Source organism: Rhinolophus ferrumequinum, chromosome 2 (genome assembly GCF_004115265.2).
Source record: "Rhinolophus ferrumequinum isolate MPI-CBG mRhiFer1 chromosome 2, mRhiFer1_v1.p, whole genome shotgun sequence".
NCBI lineage: Eukaryota > Metazoa > Chordata > Mammalia > Chiroptera > Rhinolophidae > Rhinolophus > Rhinolophus ferrumequinum.
The window spans coordinates 49,272,357-49,291,349 of NC_046285.1; the positions used below are offsets into that span (position 1 = coordinate 49,272,357).

The 18,993-nt window shown below is 42.8% G+C and overlaps 1 protein-coding gene across 1 annotated transcript in view; it reads right to left on the minus strand.

Annotated features, from left to right (window-relative positions):
* Window positions 1-18,993, minus strand: part of ITGB5 (integrin subunit beta 5) — a 120,125-nt gene that overhangs the window by 38,936 nt on the left and 62,196 nt on the right. The window contains exons 8-9 of the mRNA XM_033129388.1: window positions 17,721-17,810; window positions 3,224-3,358 (exon numbers count right to left, since the gene is read on the minus strand). Of these exons, the coding sequence (XP_032985279.1) occupies window positions 3,224-3,358; window positions 17,721-17,810 (225 nt within the window). The remainder of the gene's footprint in view (window positions 1-3,223; window positions 3,359-17,720; window positions 17,811-18,993) is intronic.

An 18,993-nucleotide genomic window follows, 5' to 3' on the forward strand; every position in this document is an offset into this window, starting at 1 on the left:
GCAGCAAAGTCCTTACCGCAGTGTTGGCCACACTGTAAGTCCCCAGGATGTTATTCCCTCCATGATAAGAAGCCAGGAACTAGTGAAATGACTGACTCAGTTTGGAGTGAAAAGACCTGGGTTTGAGATTCGAGCCTGCCACTTGTTAGCTGGGTGATCTCGGGCAGGTAGGTCATCACACCCCCAAATCTCAGCTGCCGGCATAAAGGCGTGCAGTGCTGCCTTCCCCACCTGAGCCACAGGCGAGCATACTGAATGTGGGAGGTGCATAAAGGCACACAATAAACTGTGACCCCTGCATGGAGGCCCCTGGTCTTTGTGATCATACTTTGCTCTGAGATGAGCGCTTTGAAATAGGATGACAGAGCAGAATCCTGGGCACCACAAAGCCAGGTAAAGGTGGTGTAGGGTGCTGGCCTCAGAGCCAAAAGGCCCTGGCTTTGAACTTTCATTTTGCTACTTAACTGTGGAGTCTTGGGCAATTAAATTCTTTGTGCCTCAGTTTTTCCCATCTGTCAACATGAGTAACAGTATCTACCTCACAGGGAACCAGGAGGAGAACATAGAGCTAACTTACTCACTGTCTAGTTTGTTTCTAGTGCTTCCAGAACTAACTGCATGTTCCTCTTGGATCCACTAGGGATCCCAATATAACAATCTTATAACAATCTTATCTTTTTTGCTTAAGGTGGCATAAATTGGCTTAGGTTTTTAGTGTCGAGAAAGAATTCTGATTTTATGTTATTATCAACAAACACCAGTCCCTTTGACCTTCCTGGTTTCTAGACAATTCATCATGACCTGTCCTTTTAAAAAAAAGAACTGAACATAGAACTCCAGATGCAGGCTGACCCACCCAAAGAAGAATGAAACCATTATCTCTGGGGTTTCAAAATACTTCTGTTCATGCACCCTCAATAGGCATAACTTTTTTTCCTAAAAAAAGCAACACTGTTTATTCACACGGAGCCTTTGACATTTAGAATCTGTCAGATCCTTTGCTTAAAAACTACTATTAAACCAAGATCCCTCCAGCCTACTAATATTCTGAATGAAATGCAAGCTGTCAATCCTGATGATTTCAACACAGCTCAATTTTGAATAATATTTTAAATCTTGCTGTGATAAGATAACCTGTTTCCTCCAGCTTTGTGATCTTCCAATATTTTATAAGTCTTCCATGAGCGCAACCCAAGCCAGTAATAAACAGAAACAGACAAGAGACATTTAGAACCTCAGTCAAGTCTTCCGGTTGGACACTACCGACCCTCTTAGAAAGTGCGTTTACTCAGCTTTACATCTTCCTGACTGTCCTGTCATCAACCCACGTTATTTGTCTCATGCATAAGGATGTCATCAGAAACGGTCAAGAGGCTTCCTGAACCCAGGGCTCCTGTGTGCGTGTGCTGCATGTCCTTCTCCCCCTGCTCCACTGTACCTTCTTCTCCAAGTCAAGGGTTCCTTGTTTGGGTGTTTTCCACGCATCATGCTTTAGCTCGCCTGACACACTGCACCAAACATTCCGCCCACAGATCTGTAGAATTCACTTACATGTTGTTTATTTCTGGTTATTTCTGCCTCCTGCCATTTTTTATAACGATCTGTTTAAACCCTGTGACTATGAGGCTTTGTGTTTTTAAAAAATCATCAGGATTGATTGATTCACCCTTACCATGAATCAAAGCAACATAAATATGCTACAAAATTGGACAAGTACTAAAAATAAAATTTTATAGGAAGTGTCTCTAATGAGATGAGGCTTTCCTCACCCAAATAGTTCATGTACATGTAAAATAATATCACTTATCACTACATAAGATAAGGACAAGCATCAATTCTAGTCCTACTTCCTATTTGTGTAGATTGAAGCACTCCCTCCAAAAAACTTACTCACAGAAATAGAAAGATGGGACTAGCACCATCATCGTATTCCATGAGTTCCTTCTCAGTGAAATGCCAACGTACTCATTTTTAATGCTATAGCTGACAACTTGATTAGGTCCTCTTCCCACCCCACCCCCACCTTTTATTCAAACAAAGAAACTTGGGGGAAAACTGTCTTAGAAGAAGGTTTGTTACCCAGTCATTAGTCCTTCCCTTTCGCAACATCGATACCATATTTTGAATTGTCTCTTTGGCGGGGCAAAGCACCACAGTAATATTTAGGAGGAGTGAGATGTACTCGTATGCTTGTGTGTGGCACAGTGGGCGAAGGGCAGTTGTGAAAGGGAAGGGAGGAGAGGATCCAGTGTGGAATGTGAGAAAACCCCAGGAGACTGAGCTGTAACCAGCTGTGCAGTTATACCTGCGTCTTTTTTAGCGGTTTCCCTGGAGTCCCAGTTATAAGTCTGCTTATATCCACCTTGTCCACTGTTAGTGTTTCAGAACGTATCGTCAGCTATTTTTAAGGTCCCCGTACTTTTTCTGATTCCAGTCCGGTCTTTTTAGTGGAAGAGAACATCCCCCTCACTGCCTTTCTATTTTCTGAGCAATGAAACTGTCAACAAAGCAAAGAATGGATCTCGTGATCTGCTTTGGCAGCAGGAACCTCCCAAAGATGTGCGGCTAGCTCTCCATCACCACTCTGCCTGCCTGTGTGCCAGGATTTCATCTGTGTTCTCATCACTCATATGTTCCCCTCTCCCAAGTCACTCATTTGGCACACAGGTACACATACGAGGTGTCTTCCCCATCATTTAATTGTATCCACTGAGTCCATGCAAGGCATCTATGCCCTTCACTGCTGTAGTTATCCATTTCATTTCATCAAATAGAAGAAGTAGATGGATTTCTTCCTATTTTACAGAAGGGAAAAGTGAGGGTCGGATTATCTGAGGGACAGAGCAAGCTGTGGAAAGCTAGGAATGAAGGCCAGGTCTCTTAGATTCTTGACCATACTCTCCCACCTGATTTCATCCCTGTCAAGTGAAGATCATAATGGTTGAAAACCCCAAGGGCACAGTGTCAACTTGAGGAAGCCTTAGGGAGCAATGAATGCACTGACAGCTGTCTACTGATTGGGGTTTTTGAACAAGTCCATTGGGCACCTTGAAGACACAACACAGAGCAGGCTTAGGGAAGTCTGCCAGGCTGCTGAGTTGGAAGACAAGACTAGGAACTCCTAAAGGACTCTAAGAAGTTATGAAAATTATCAGAAGCCAAAGAAGAGTGACCGATGCTAACACAAGCATCATATAAACAATGGGGAAGGGGGAGAACTTACCGTGTCCCCAATCTTCAGGCCCTCACACTTCCTCTGACCAGGGTAGGATACACCATCCTGGCAGGTGGCAGTGAAGAAGAGGTTAAGATCGTCAGGCTGATCCCAGACCGACAGCTCCACCTTAGACCGGATGCTCTAAACAGAGAAGATGAAGCCCAAACCGATTAGGATAGGCTGCCACCAAAATGCTGTCCACACTGGTTCTGATGCCCACATGGATTCCTCTCACTCAGGAGTCTCAGGAGTTGGATTTGCTGCTCCTCTTTCATCCCTTTCCTTCTCTCCACAGCATCACCCCCATCTTACTAAACCTGGCCTGAGGTCTCCCTCTGGGGGCTGGGAGACGTTGATAATGGTCCACCTGCCTTGTGCTACTATTAGATAATAATATCTAAGGGGTGATGTGCTGCCTCATTTGCCTCTCCAGTCACCTCTCATCCCACCCTCTGCTTCACACACGTAGCTCCTCAAATCTTGCCGTGTGCTCTCCAGACTTGGGGCCTTTACGCGTGCCTAGAATAATGTTCCTTGGCACAATGGCTCTTCTCTTCCCCTGGCTAGCTCCTTATCATCCTTCAAAACCAATTCAGGCACTTTCCCTAGGAACCCACCCTATTGTTCTTCATACCCACACCCACCCCCCAGCAGATCAGGTCCATCTGAATGAGGCTGAGCTACATTAGGAGAGAATAACATCTTTTGTGTGGATTATGTTCTCAAGACAGTGAATGAAACGAAAATCAAGTCAAAATTTCCCACGAGGATAGAATAAAAAACTGAAGATATGAAGTGTAAGAAAGGATGTGGAGCAACTGGAGCCCTCACACGAAATTGTAAATTGATACAACCCTTGAGAAAACCATTAGGCAGCATCCACAGCTCAGGCCAACCTTAGACCTATCAATTCACCCAAGGATTATATGCAACAGAGATGTGTACGACCAGAAGACGTGTACAAGAATATTTATAGCACCACTGACTGTAAACAGCTATCCAAATGCCTATCAACAAAACAGGTTTTATTTTATAATTGCGGTATGTTCACAAAATACCATATAATCGTGAGAATGAATGAAATGTGACTACATGCCACGACGTATATGAATCTCATAAATATGACACTGCCCAAAAGAAGCCAGACACAAAAGGCACACATACTGTGTGATTCTACTGATACGAAATTCAAAAACAGGAAAAACTAATGATTACCCTTAGGGGACAGTAACAGAAGAGGGCATGACAGGGACTTTTGGGTGCTAGTAATATTGTTTTTTTGGTTTTGTTTTGTTTTTTTTTAACGTGGGTGCTGCATACTCAGGTTTTGGGTTTTTTTTAATATTATTAGTTCCATGTGTACAAAACAACATAATGATTAGACATTTACACCCCTCTCAAAGTCTATCCCCACAAAGTCTACTATCCATCTGGCATACATAGCTACTACAATACCATTGGCTATATTCCCTGTGCTGTACTTTTATATCCTGTGACTATAATATATATATATATATATATATATATTAATTATAGTTGACATTCAATACTATTTTATATTAGTTTCAGGTGTACAGCACAGTAGTCATTTATGTAATTTAAGAAATGATCCCTGATAAGTCTAGTACCCATCTGACACCATATATAGTTTTTACAACATTATTGACTATATTCTCCATATTGTAATTCACATCCCCATGACTATTTTGTGACTACCAATTTGTATTTCCTAATCCCTTCACCTTTCTCACCCATCCCTCCAACCCCTCTCCCATCTAGCAACCACCAATTTGGTCTCTGTATCTGAGTCTATTTGTTGTTTTTTCATTTATTCAGTTCTTTAGATTCCACATATAAGTGAGATCATATGGTATTTATCTTTCTCTGTCTTATTTCACTTAGCATAATATCCTCTAGGCTCATCCATGTGGTTGCAAATGGTAAGACTTCATTCTTTTTTTATGGCAGAGTAATAGTCCATTGTATAAATGGACCACAATTTCTTTATCTAATCATCTCCTGATGGGCATTTTAGTTCCTCCCATATTTTGGCTATTGTGAATAACGCAGCAGTAATATAGGGGTGCATATTTTTTTCAAATTAGTGTTTTGGATTTCTTTGGATAAATACTCAGGAGTGGAATTGCTGGGACATATAGGTAGTTCTATTTTTAATTTTTTGAGGCATCTCCATACTGTTTTCCATAGTGGCTGCACCAATTTGCAATCCCATTAACAGTGCACAAGTGTTCCCTTTTCTCCATATCTTCACCAACACTTGTTTGTTGATATATTGATGATAGCCATTCTGACAGGTGTGAGGTGGCATTTCTCTGATGATTAGTGACGTTGAGTATCTTTTCAGATGTCTTCTGGCCATCTGTATGTCCTCTTTGGAGAAATGTCTATTCGTGTCCTCTGTCCATTTTTTAATTGGATTGTTTGTTTTTTTTGGTGTTGAGCTGTATGAGTTTTATATATATATATAAATTTTGGATATTAACCCCTTATCAGATGTATCGTTGGCAAATATCTTCTCCCATTCGGTAGACTGTCTTTTTGTTTTGTTGATGGTTTCCTTTGCTGTGAAAAAAGCTTTTAGTTTTATGTAGTCTCACATGTTTATTTTTTCTTTTGTTTCCCTGGCACAAAGAGATACATCATTAAAAATATTACTAAGGGTAATGTCTGAGAATTTACTTTTGATATTTTCTTCCAAGAATTTTATGGCTTCAGGTCTTACATTTAAGTCTTTAATCCATTTTGAGTTTATTCTTGTATATAGTGTAAGAAGGTGAACCATTTTCATTTTTTTTGCATGTGTCTGTCCAGTTTGCCTGGCACCATTTATTAAATAGACTGTCTTTACCCCAGTGTAAATTCTTGCTTCCTTTGTCATAGATTAAATGACCATATAGGTATGGAATTATGTCTGGGCTCTCTATTCTGTTCCATTAACCTGTGTCTGTTTTTAGGCGAATACCATGCTGTTTTGATTACTATTGCCTTGTAGTATAATTTAATACCAGGTGGTGTGATACCTCCAGCTTTGTTCTTATTTTTCTGGTTGCCGAGGCTATTTTGGGTCTTTTATGGTTCCATATAAATTTTAGGATTATTTATTCTAGTTCTGTGAAAAATGCCATTGGTATTTTGACAGGGATTATATTAAATCTATATATTGCTTTGGGTAGTATGGACATTTTAACTATATTAAGTCCTCCAATCCATGAGCATAGTGTATGGTTCCATTTATTTGTATCTTCTTTAATTTGTCTCTTTAATGTTGTATAATTTTCTGAGTACAGATCTCTTACTTCCTTGGTTAAATTTATTCCCAAGTATTTTTTTAAATGCAATTGTAAATGGGGTTGTTTTCTTAATTTGTCTTTCTGACAGTTTGTTATTGGTGCATAAAAATGGAACCAATTTCTGAATATTAATTCATTTATCAGTTCTAATAGTTTTTTGGTGGAATCTTTGGGGTTCTCTATAATTAGTGTCATGTCATCTGCAAATAATGACAGTTTTATGTCTTCCGTTCCCATTTGGATGCATTTTATGTTGTTCTCGTCTCATTGCTGTGGCTAGGACTTCCAGTACTGTGTTGACTGAAAGTGGGCATCCTTGTCTTGTTCCCAATCTTAAGGAGAATGCTTTTAGCATTTCCCCATTGAGTATATTAGCTTTGGGTTTGTTATATATGGACTTTATTATGTTGAGATATGTTCCCTCTATTCCCACTTTGCTGAGAGTTTTTATCATTAACGGGTGCTAGATTTTGTCAAATGCTTTTTCTGCATCTATTGATATAGCCATATGATTTTTATTTTTAATTTTGTTTATGTGGTGTATCACATTAATTGATTTGTGGCTATTGAACCAACCTTGCATACCAGAAGTGAATCCCACATGATCATGGTATATGATCTTTTTAATGTATTGGTGAATTCAGTTTGCTAATATTTTGTTGAGGATTTTTGCATCTGCGTTCATTAGGGATACTGGCCTATAGTTTTCATTTTTTGTAATATTTTTGTCTGATTTTGGAATCAGGGTATTTGTGGTTTCATTAAATGAGGTTGGGAGTCTTCCGTCTTGAATTTTTTGGAATAGTTTGAGAAAAATAGGTGTTAGTTCTTTTTTGAATGTAAAGTAAAATTCACCTGTGAAGCCATGTGGTCCAGGACTTTTGTTTGTTGGGAGTTTATTGATTACTGATTCCATTTTGTTAGTCATAATTGGTCTGTTCGGATTTTCTGTTTCTTCTTGATTCAGCTTTGGAAGATTGTATACTTCAAGGAATTTATCCATTTCTTCCAGATTGTCCAATTTGTTGGTATATAGTTGCTTGTAGTATTTTCTTAAATTGCTTTGTATTTCTGCGGTGTCAGTTGTCACTTCTTTTTCATTTCTGATTTTATTTATTTGGGTCCTCTCTTTTCTTAATGAGTTTGATTAAAGGTTTGTCAATTTTATTTTTTCAAGAAAGCTACTCTTGGTTTCACTGATCTTTTGTATTTTTTTTAGCCTATATTTTGTTTATTTCTGCCCTGATCCTTATCATTTCCTTCTTTGTACTTTGGGCTTTGTTTGCTCTTCTTTGTCCAGTTCCCTCAGGTGTGAAGTTAGATTGTTTGAGATTAGCCTGCATTGCTATGAATTTCCCGCTTAGGACTGCTTTTGCTGTGTCCCATAGATTTGGGGGTCACTGTATTTTCATTTTCATTTGTCTCATTGTATTTTCATTTCATTTATCTTCTGATTTCTTCCTTGATCCCACTGTTCACTTATTCATTATTTAGTAGCATGTTATTTAGCCTCTATTTGTTTGTGTGTTTTTCTTTTTTTTTTTTCTTGTAAAATTTCTAGTTTCATGCCATTGTCGTCAGAGAAGATGCCTGATACAATTTCAATCTTAAATTTATTGAGACTTGTTTTGTGGCCTAATATGTGGTCTATCTTGGAAAATGCTCCATGTGTACTTGGAAAAAAAATGCATATTCTACTGCTTCGGGGTAAAATGCTCTAAAAATATCAATTAAATCCATCTGGTCTAGTGTCATTTAAGACCACTGTTTCTGTGTTGATTTTCTATCTGGAAGATCTGTCCATTGGTGTCAGTGGGGTGTTCGAGTTTCCTAACATAATTGAATTACTGTTGATCTCTGCCTTTATGTCAGTAAATATTTGTTTTATATATTTAGGTGCTCCTATGTTGGGTGCATAAAGATTTACCAGGGTTATGTCCTCTTGTTGGATTGATCCCTTTATTATTATGCAATGTTCTTTTTTGTCTTTTATTATAGTCTTCGTTTCAAAGTCTATTTTATCCAATATAAGTATTGCTACTCCAGTTTTTTTCTTGTTTCTCTTTGCATGAAATATCTTTTTCCATCCGTTTACTTTCAACCTATGTGTGTCTTTTGATCTGAAGTGGGTCTCTTGTAGATAGCATATGCATGCGTCTTGTTTTCTTATCCATTCAGCTACCCTATGTCTTTTGATTGGAGCATTTAATACATTTACATTTAAAGTGATTGTTGATAGGTACATACTTATTGCCATTTTATAATTCATATTTTTGATCGTCAATTGTTTTCTCCTTTCTTCTGCTTAAAGAAGTCCCTTTAACATTTCTTGTAATTCTGGCATGGTGGTAATGAATTTCTTCAGCTTTTTCTTGTCTGGAATGCTCTTATCTCTCCTTCAATTTTTCAATGATAGCCTTGCTGGGTAGAGTAGTCTTAGTTGTAGGCCCTTGTTTTTCATCACTTTGAATATTTCCTGCCACCCCCTTCTGGCCTGCAAAGTTTTGTTGAGAAATCAGCTGATGGTCTTATGGGAGGTCTCCTGTAAATAACTAGTTGTCTTTATTTTGCTGCTTTTAGGATTCTTTGTCTTTAACCTTTGCCATTCTAATTATAATGTGCCTTAGTGTGGGCCTGTTTGGGTTCATCTTTTCTGGGAATCTCTGTACTTCCTGGGCTTGTATGTCTATTTCCTTTGCAAGGTTAGGAAAGTTTTCAGTCACTATTTCTTCAATAGGTTTTCAATCCCTTGCTTTCTCTCTTCTCCTTCTGGTACCCCTATGATACGAATGTCGTTATACTTGATGTTGTCCCAGAGATCTCTTAAATTATCCTCATTTTTTTGGGATTCTTTTTTCTTCTTGTTGTTCTGATTGGGTGCTTTCTACTACCTTGTCTTCTTAATCATTGAGTCGATCCTTTGCTTCACCTAATCTGCTCTTGATTCCTTCTAGTGTAGTCTTCATTTCAGTTATTGTATTCTTTGCTTCTGACGGGTTCTTTTTAATGATTCCTATGTCCTTCTTTATGCTTACTATCTCTTTTTGAAATTCTCACTAAGTTCCTTAAACATTCTTATAATCAGTGTTTTAAACTCTGTCTCTGGTAGGTTAGTTGCCTCCATTTCATTTAGTTCTATTTCTTGAGGTTTCTCCTGTTCTTTTATTTGGGACATGTTTCTGTGTTTCCTCATTCTGGCTGCCTCTCTGTGTTTGCTTCTATGTATTAGGCAGGTCTCCTATGTCTCTCACTCTTTGCTGGGTGTCTTATGTAGTAGGTATCCTGTCTGGTCCAGTTGCACAGTCTCCTTGATCACCTGTTGTGTGTTCCAGGAGTGTCCCTTATGTTCTATTATAGTTGAGCCTTAATTACTTTTGGCACATCAGTAGGTAGGATTGACTCCCAGGCTGACTGACTGTGAGGATTGGCTATACCCACAATGTATGAGCTGCTGTGTGGGGTCTTCACCCCGGCAGGTTCTTGTGCTTATTGAGACCACCCTTTGTGTGTGCCACTTGTGAGGCTAGCCAGGTAGTGCTCTGGTGTAGTCTAAGTCTGGCCTCTGGATGTGCTGTTTCTGGTGTCTCTTGGAAAGGGCTCCCATGCAGACCAATTTAAGCCTCGCCTGTAATCGACCTGGAGCTACCTGGTGGGACCTACAAATATATATGTGGTTGGTTGCTCCCTGTGCTGGACCTGGAAATATGTGGGGGTGGCCTCACTGTGAATCAAGGCCAGCTGCCACTAGTATTGGCCTGGGGAAGCTTAGCAAAAGGCCCAAGGACCCCTAGGCTTGTTGCCACTTGCCAGCTGCCCATAAGGCTCAGCTGTTGAAAGAGCCTCTTTGGGTGAATGGACCAGGCTAGTTGAGCCAGTGTTGAGAGTGCCTCTGGTGATGCAGCAGTAGTGGGGTGGGGTGGGGTCCCAGGGAGTCATGTGGCCTGGTGGTTTTTACAAGGTTAATGCAGATTCAGTGCTTGTGCCCAGTGCCTGGTCTATGACCGCTTCACAAAATACCCTGAGAACACCACAGCCATCCATTGTTTGCCTCAGGCCCACAGTTCACCAACAGCCACCCAAGAGAGGCTGCAGTCCAGGTAGTGGCTCACTGCCCACCCCCACAAGTTCCCCGGGGCCACTGTGGGCCATCTGCTGCTGTAAAAGGCTTCCACAATTTGTGGGGTGGGGCTGGTGCCCAGGAACCGGGAGTGCCTCCGGCAATGTAGTATAGTACCCAGGGTGTCACCAAGGCGGTGCACACGTGGATTTTATCAGATCAATGCAGACTCAGATTTGGCCCTTTGAGGGAGGATCAATACAGAATAAATGGCATCCTCCTGCAGGCTCCACATGAAGCAGGCTCCACACAGGGACAATGGATCCTGTCCCTCCAGCCTCACCCCTAAGCCACATAACTCAGTCCTTCCCAGTATGTCTCTGGTACCTCTTGAGTTGCCGCCCCTCCACCAGAGACCAGGTGAGTGTTTCCAAGCAAGTGAGTCTATGCATGGACACTTTAAAAGGGCATCTAGGTTTCCAGCCACCTTCCATCTCACTGAGACAAATAGACAGAGTCCTCCCTGATTTTCACTGCCAGATGTTGTGGGAACTCTTCTTCCTGGCACAGGACTCCTGGGCTGGGGACCCCTCCCTCTTTTGGAGGGACCATTGCCACCAAGATGTCCTTCCCAGGGTTCAACCACTATCTGTGGGTTTGTGGTCAGCCCGTTTCATGTCTCCGCCCCTTCTACCAATCTCAATGTGGCCTCTTCTTTACATCCTTAGTTATAGAGATTTTGTTCAGCTGGTCTTCAGATGATTCTCGAGGTTGATTGTTCTATAATTTAGTTGTAATTTTGGTGTAGCATTTATCTAACCCACCATCTTAGACCTTCTCTCCAGCAGGAAAATCTGTATTTAGATTGTGAACAGTTTGTACAATTTTCTATATGTCTGTTAGTCTAAAAACTGTCATTGAATATCTCTCAAGTCGATGTACTCTGGAGACTGAGGGCAAATAAAGTAATTAGCTTGTATTTAGGGGCCATATCTTACAAAAAAAGAAAATTGTACACTAAATACACTCAGTGTAGCAGGATGTATGCACGCCGAGAGACACATAGACATGTGGAATCCAAGATTAACTGATGGCCCATCTGACTCTCCTCTTCCTTCTCACTCTCAGGTTCACTCCAGGGAACACGACATTGAACAGAACTGCAGGCAGAATTGCCTGTTACTCTCATGGGGTGTCTTTTCCTTCTTTCTTTTTTCTTTTTTTGCTGAGCATATAGTATTAAACTTGTATAAGTTAAATAAGCAGTTTTCTCAACAAATTAACAGCTGGTTAAAAATGTTCTCTGCAAAAAATAGTCTCTTCCTTTGCAACAAATTGCCTAAGTGCTTCTACAACTCTAAAAATACTTTCTCTCTTAAATCCATTTCCCCCTAAGTGCCAGCCAGCCTCAACTGCCAAAGGGTTTCAAGAGCACCACTCCATGCACATGGCACTCTCCTGCTGGATGTGACTAATTCTTTACCAATCTGTTTTTCCCATTGAGTTGTAAATTCCAAGGGCCATATTATATTTCTCTCTAGGACTGAGCACAAGTTTTTGTTGAATGGATGGAAGAAAGGATAGATAGTTTAATAGCAGCTAAAGGGCTCAGGCCTAGTGGAAGAAACTTACATGAAGTTATTTTTGAAAGCGAGCTAATTTTTTTAAATGTGTAATTGTGAATAGCTATGAGGATGAGGCAAAACAGTATGTCATAAAAGAGTTTGGTAGATTAGAGCCATGTCAAAAGTTACTTGAGAATAGTCACATGAATATGAGCCTTGTGGTTCATGAACAGGACGCTGAGAGGAAACATAAGCACTCCCCATGAAGATCTGCTGAGGCTGCCACCAGGAAGTGTTAACGGAGAGTCTGGTAGAGGGGGAAAAAGCACTGGGGACTGGGGACTCCCATTCTCTGAGTCAGTAACTATAATGGACGGGAACTGAATCCTATGTTCTACTGTGGCCATTAGACCCCAAAGCCTTGTGTTCTGATCTGAAGTTTGTATTCTTCTCACTCCCTACACAGTCTCTAAAATCAGAAACTCTAAAGATGTTAGAGGGGTAGGAACCATGGAGATTATTTGGTTCAAACCTCTCGTTTTATGGAAGTGAGAACTGAGGCCAAAGAAAAGGCCTCATCCGGGTCGTCCAGCTGCCACCGGCAGGCAGGACCAGAACCAGGACTTCTGATCCCCCTGCAGCGCTTTCTGTAATCACCACACCCGATCCTCACTTCTTTCTGTGAAAACTGGCTCTGATTTTGAAGACGGTGGATGGTCAGGCTATATTCTGCTTGTAAGGGTCAGTGTCCCCTGCTAGACTATGAGCTCCCAGAGGGCAGGACTGAGTTCTGATTGCTGTTTTATTCCCAAGGTCTAGCATGATGCCTGCCACACATGAGGACATTAGTATATATTTGTTGAGTGAATGAATGAAGGAGTGAATGAATGAATAGGAAACAAGATATAACAGGGATCAAAGCCATAGGCAATGCACTTCTTTCACATGAAGACTTATGTGTGATTCCCGAAATTCAATTAACTCCTACCAGATTTGCCCCTTTACTCCTCATCCCCAGACAAGGAGACAATGTCAAGAATGTCAGAAGTTTAAAGGCTATGAATAGGCAGTCTAGGTCACATCTGCAATTGCTTTAGGTCAGGCCAGCGGTGGTGTGGGTGGGAGCAGACTTTATGGCAACAACAAAAAGAGAAACGTGCTCAGCTAGAAGAAACATACACCATGGCCTGTGACGTCACCCTCCACATGCAACTCTGCTGGTTTCCAGCTCATTCTGTTCTCTCCCACTCTGAGAAGAGGCCCGCTGATTACTCTGTGAGTTCTACCTCCCCTTTCTCAATGCGATGTGATGCTGGAGTTCTGTGTGTGTGTAGCCAGGGCCCTCTCTCTGAGCGCTGGAAGAGACCCTCTCACCAGCACCAACTATACAGCAAAGCTCCACATGACTGAACGCCCTTGGAGGACTTGGTGATCTCTCACAATGAAGAATTTGGCAAAGCAAGAATACATTTATAAATCAAAGCCCAGACTTAAAGATTTCTCACTAGGAAAGTTGCATATGACAGACTCAATTCTACGAGACATTAAATTAAACATACCCTTTCCATTTTGCTCCCTCCTCAGCTTAGCTAAATACCACAGCCATTTCATCTGTTACATATGTTCCAACCAAAATCTTTTCAGACTGTCCCCACAGATGGTTTGCCAGCACTCTCGGGGGGAGGTAAAAGTCAACACCCACACTTAAGTCATGTGTTGCATGACTCATTTGAATTCCACCACAAGCCACTGAGATGGTAAGGTGACACAGAGGAATGCAAACAGTCCGGTTAGAGCTGTACATGGACGCTGGCCAGGCAGAGGAGCACGTGAAAGGGTAGCCAGAGCCAACTGGATCCTCTAATGTGGTCCAAAGGTTGCTCACTCACGCACACCCCCCACACACACCACACCAGAGACCGAAATCCAGGAGAAGTATTAGGGGCTGAAGTCCAGCCCTGGGCCTCCCCATTTGCCAGAAATGCTGGCAGCCAGTGAACAGGTACTAATCAGCATCAAGTCCCAACGTGGCTTCCACCAGCCAGGGTTAGCTCCAAATACCTTGCCATTTCACATTTCTGTATATAGTTCCATAAAATGTCCAATGAAGGGAGGGGCGGAAGTAGGCAATTACCAATGGTCCCACATTTTTGGAGTGATGGGCACGTTCAATATCTTGATGGTGATGATGATTTCACAGGTGTGTACATGTGTAAAACGTATCAGATTGTACACTTTAAATCTGTTCGGTTTTGTATGTTAATCATCTCTCAATAAAGCTGTTTTAAAATTTTTCCTCTAAATTTGAACAGTCACTGTTGACAGTATTCCAGAATCGCCCATTTTTAAAAAGTCAAGTTTCAAACTCATTCATAAGTTGTATGGCTCATTTCCTAACACGTTCTCTTACAGGAACCCGTTTAACTCACAGGCAAGTTACAGTGCCAGATTCCCACAATTCTGCAGGGGATCCATCCCAGGCTCCAAATGCAGTTCCCACCTGGAAAAGATCGTTTTCTCTGCTCATCCCATTCCGACTCCTCAGCAGCAGAGAGGGCTCTCCACTTCTCCCCTGACCTACCTCCGCCTACCACACAGAGAATGTGGTTCCCCAGGTGCCTGGATTTCCATTAATAAAATGAATTTATTTATCATGAACGCTGCTCAGGGCCAATGCAATGTATCTCAGAGAAGGAGCACCACTAAGCATTTATGCGATTCCCATCCAGGGAACGAACAATAATGCCTCGTGCTCCCTGGTCTTCAGCAGCCCCCCCCCCACACACACACACACATGCGGACATGCAGAACCAGTTAGTCACACAATGCTGACTGAGCAGACTGTTCTTTTCATTTCTGGCAAACACCATCCAGTCAGTTCTATGAAACTGTGTGTCATTAGGCCCTCCTTTATTAAAGCCATGAGGAGCAGAGAGCCTGTAACTTTATCAGGAAAAGCTCTGGGGAGAGCCCCAGAAGTCTGTCAGCCACCCAGAGGGGTCTGGACTGAGGATGCAAATGCTGGGAGGTGGCTCTTCCCCAGAAACTCAGGAGAACATCCTCACCCTACCCCAGAGACTGAGATGCGGTTGCTCCTTAGCCATCGCTCCCTCAAAAGAGGCCTGGCTCAGCAGGAGGCAAGCTGAGGTCACCTCCCCAGATCTAGCAACAGGCCCCCTCCTGACCCAGACTCCAGGGCCCCGAGAGGGACAGGGAGAGCTGCACAGGCCAGGTTCCAGCTCTCACTTTGACTTCTTTAGTTCAGTGTCCAGAGCTCGCAGCCAAGAGGTTTGCAGCACGGCACTCGGAACACTTGGAGGACAACACTCAGCAAGGCCAGGCCCCCTCCCTCGCACACACGCTCTCTTCTCACTCTTTCAGTGTTACAGTTCCACTCACTGTGGAAATCTGAAAACTGCTAAGTGTAAAGTTAACTTGGAAACCCTGTCTTACTGGGTTCTGAGGTGGCCCCTGGATCCGGCAAAGATTTAGAGATCGGAGATCAGAAAAGAGGATGTCGGAATGAAGGCAGTGGGGCAGGAGAGGAGAAGGGCGTCTTTAGTTTCTCTCAACAGGGAGCTCAGGAGTGAGGTGGAATTGGAGAATTTGTGAAGAGGACCCATAACTATAACAGAAAGTGGGGGCGGGGAGCCAGGAGGAGGGAGGGGAAGCTAGTCACAAATCCTCACTGCCCCTCAACTCACAGCAAAGCTGCAGGAGACCTCGGGGGGGCTGGCCACACCCCCAAGCTCCAGGGTTCCCCCCCGAGGTAAGGGTATTACCTACAGCTGCTAGTCTAGCTGAGCAGTACTTTGTTCAAAAAAGTGCTCCACCAGTAGGCTGACAAAGTCAACACTGGACAAGGCCGAGTTCCGAATACTCATTTGTAAACCGGTCGTGGCTGGAAACATAAGATGGCTTTTCTCACACACATGTGATGCCATAGTGGTAAATTAGGTTCCCAGTGTAGCCCACAAAAATCTATTTTACATAAATTTAGGACTAATAGTGCTACTTCCACTAGACTTACTCCATGTATAACTTTGTTTTACCAGGAAGATGCACTCTGAATTCTGCTTTGGGCATTACAGGGTCCTACAAGGGGCTGTGTGGGCAGCGGAAGCTATAACCGTCCTGGGGCTTAGCTGAGGGTACATACTTCCCCGCATAAGAAACTGTGCTTGCATTTTCCTGAAAAAAAGTAGGTCTGAGTCAAGTATTATGCCTTGAGTATTAGGAATTGAGGGGAAGGAAAGTAGAAAGAAGAAAGGTTTGGGAATCACAGACAATTGGCTTGGGATACGGAAATGACTCCTAAACCACATCTGTAAATGCTGCACTTATCACGAGGTCTGACAATTAAGTTCGCGAATTCATCCTAGAACAAGTGCTCCATACCTCATTCCTGAATATCACTATGGTCACCTTTGAAATACTCCCCTTGGGAAGCTATGCACTGACGCCAGCACATAGTCTACCCTTTAAAGCAATTTTGGAACTCTTTTTCTGGAATGGCCATCAGAGCTGTCATCATATTACCCTTGATGTCCTGAATGTCATCAAAATGTCTTCCTTTCAATATTTCCTTCATCTTTGGGTAAAGAAAGAAGTCTTTGGGGGTCAGATCAGGTGAGTAGGGAGGGTGTTCCAATACAGTTATTTGTTTACTGGCTAAAAACTCCCTCACAGATGGTGCCGTGTGAGCTGGTGCCTTGTCGTGATGCAAGAGCCATGAATTGTTGGCGAGAAGTTCAGGTCGTCTAACTTTATCACGCAGCCTTTTCAGCACTTCCAAATAGTAAACTTGGTTAACTGTTTGTCCAGTTGGTACAAATTCATAATGAACAATCCCTCTGATATCACAAAAGGTTAGCAACATCATTGCAACAAGTTCGTGAACGTAATTGTCACACCTTTGTATATAGCAGAACTAAGGTAAACTGGTGAGTTACAGTAGCACAAAATTTAATAGGCCCCCTCAGCCTCCCTCTGTAAGGACCTGATTATGATCAGGTCCTAAATGTGTGGTCAAAAGACCTGCTGTTGATTCTTCTCAGACTCTTCTATCCCATTTTATCTGCAGCTCTCTGAGGAGCTCCTTGAGCTTGAGGAATTTCAACGGTCCTGCCCATCGTTAGGCAACCTCAGTATGCATGCGTCTCACCTCTACCCACAGGGAACACAGTGGCAGGATCATCTAGGCAACTGGATGGGTGCAGAGCACCTGTACCCACCCAAGTGAGGTAGCCAACAGGTCCTGGGTTATCACGTAGTCAGAACTCAAGCACAGCCAGGGGCCGCCGGCCTGGGTCTGACTGAGCCATTCACAGCTCACAGGGACCAGCTTATGACGAGAGTCTAGTTGGCAGAGGTGAGGGGAGAGGGGTGCATCAAGCAGGATGGCCTTCTCCACCCTGAACCTGAATGAGAAGGTGCCAGGAGACAGGAAGCAGAGCCAAGCACGCCAGCATGGCGTGCTGCCCACCTGAGTCTGCATCAGCTCCTGAAGCCTCACTGGGAGGGAATGGGGATGGAGGTGGGGGGTGTGGGGGAAGGAACCAGTGACTTACATTGTAGGCATTGATAATCAGTTGAATAATATTTTTGGAGTCTCCATGTAAAATCTCCACTGTTGTTCCAGGTATCAGGGCTGTAAAATTCTTGGCAAAAAAAAAAAAAAAAGAAGAAGAAATAAGCCCATTTGCCCTTCCACACCATCAGAGAGTGAACACTGCTGTACTGAGCTAGAACCGTGAGGGACCCCCAGCACCAGCCTGTTACTCTCTCACAATGTAAACTGAAGAGGATGCCACAAGGAAAGGCGAGAAGCACCAGCACAGGGGAAGAGTTGTTGCAGTAGGCTGTGGAATACCTATTCTCGAAGGTCTCGATCTGTTGCTATCATAGACAGTCATGATCCTTCTTGGAGACCCCTCCCCTCTGGCATGAAATGAACAACTCTCTGAAAGGCCATCCTCCAAGCTCGTATTTCCTATCATATTTCCTGCCATCTCTCCCCTAGTCTACATAGGTATTCCCAGGTTCAGCTCAAGGATGCCCTCAATCTGTTGAGAAGGAGTGAAAGGAGAGATTTTTCCAAAGGGCTCACATTTAGCCTCTTTTCCTAGTAAGGAATGGAGATGTGAATGGAACCTTCCCAAGGTCCTCTGGGTATCTCTGGATGAGGTCCTGCGACAAAGCAGGAGGCCTTGAAATTGTTGCCTTTCCTCTTTAACTTGTACTAACACCTGAGTGTGTCACTTATTAAAGTGATGGAAACATCTAGAAACACCCACTGCCCTCAGCCGCCTTGGATGCCTCCCTGAGCGAGGTTAGGAGCAAGGATGGCTTAAGCCAAGGTGGACCTCTTCCCTCCTGAAGCTTCTGGAAGCACACTCAGTCCAGTCTGTGCAACTGATCCCTCTAAAAATGTTATTTGTAATCGGATATGTTTTATCCTATCTTCCACAAAACAAAAAAAGAAAAAACAATCCTCTTCCCTGATTTTCATCTTATAAAATGGATTCAGACTAAAAGAAGATAAAGAGCTCAAGAAGATGTAAGTGGCATTTTATCAGTGATAATCTCAGGCAGGAGCAATCGGAAAACACAATTAGATAAAGTTGCTGTGAGCGTATTTAACAGCGGAAAGGAGAAGGGACCAAGGCTGGCGGGGGTAGCCCAAGGATGTCAGAGGTGAGCTGGATTTTACATTTAGCTTGTATGCGCACTCCCTGAGCAATGCGGAGGAGAGTCCTACTTCATGTGACTTGCCTGTGAGTGTGGTAAAGAGCATTTTCACGAGGGGAGTTTATCATGATGGTCCGTGGGAGGACCTGGAAA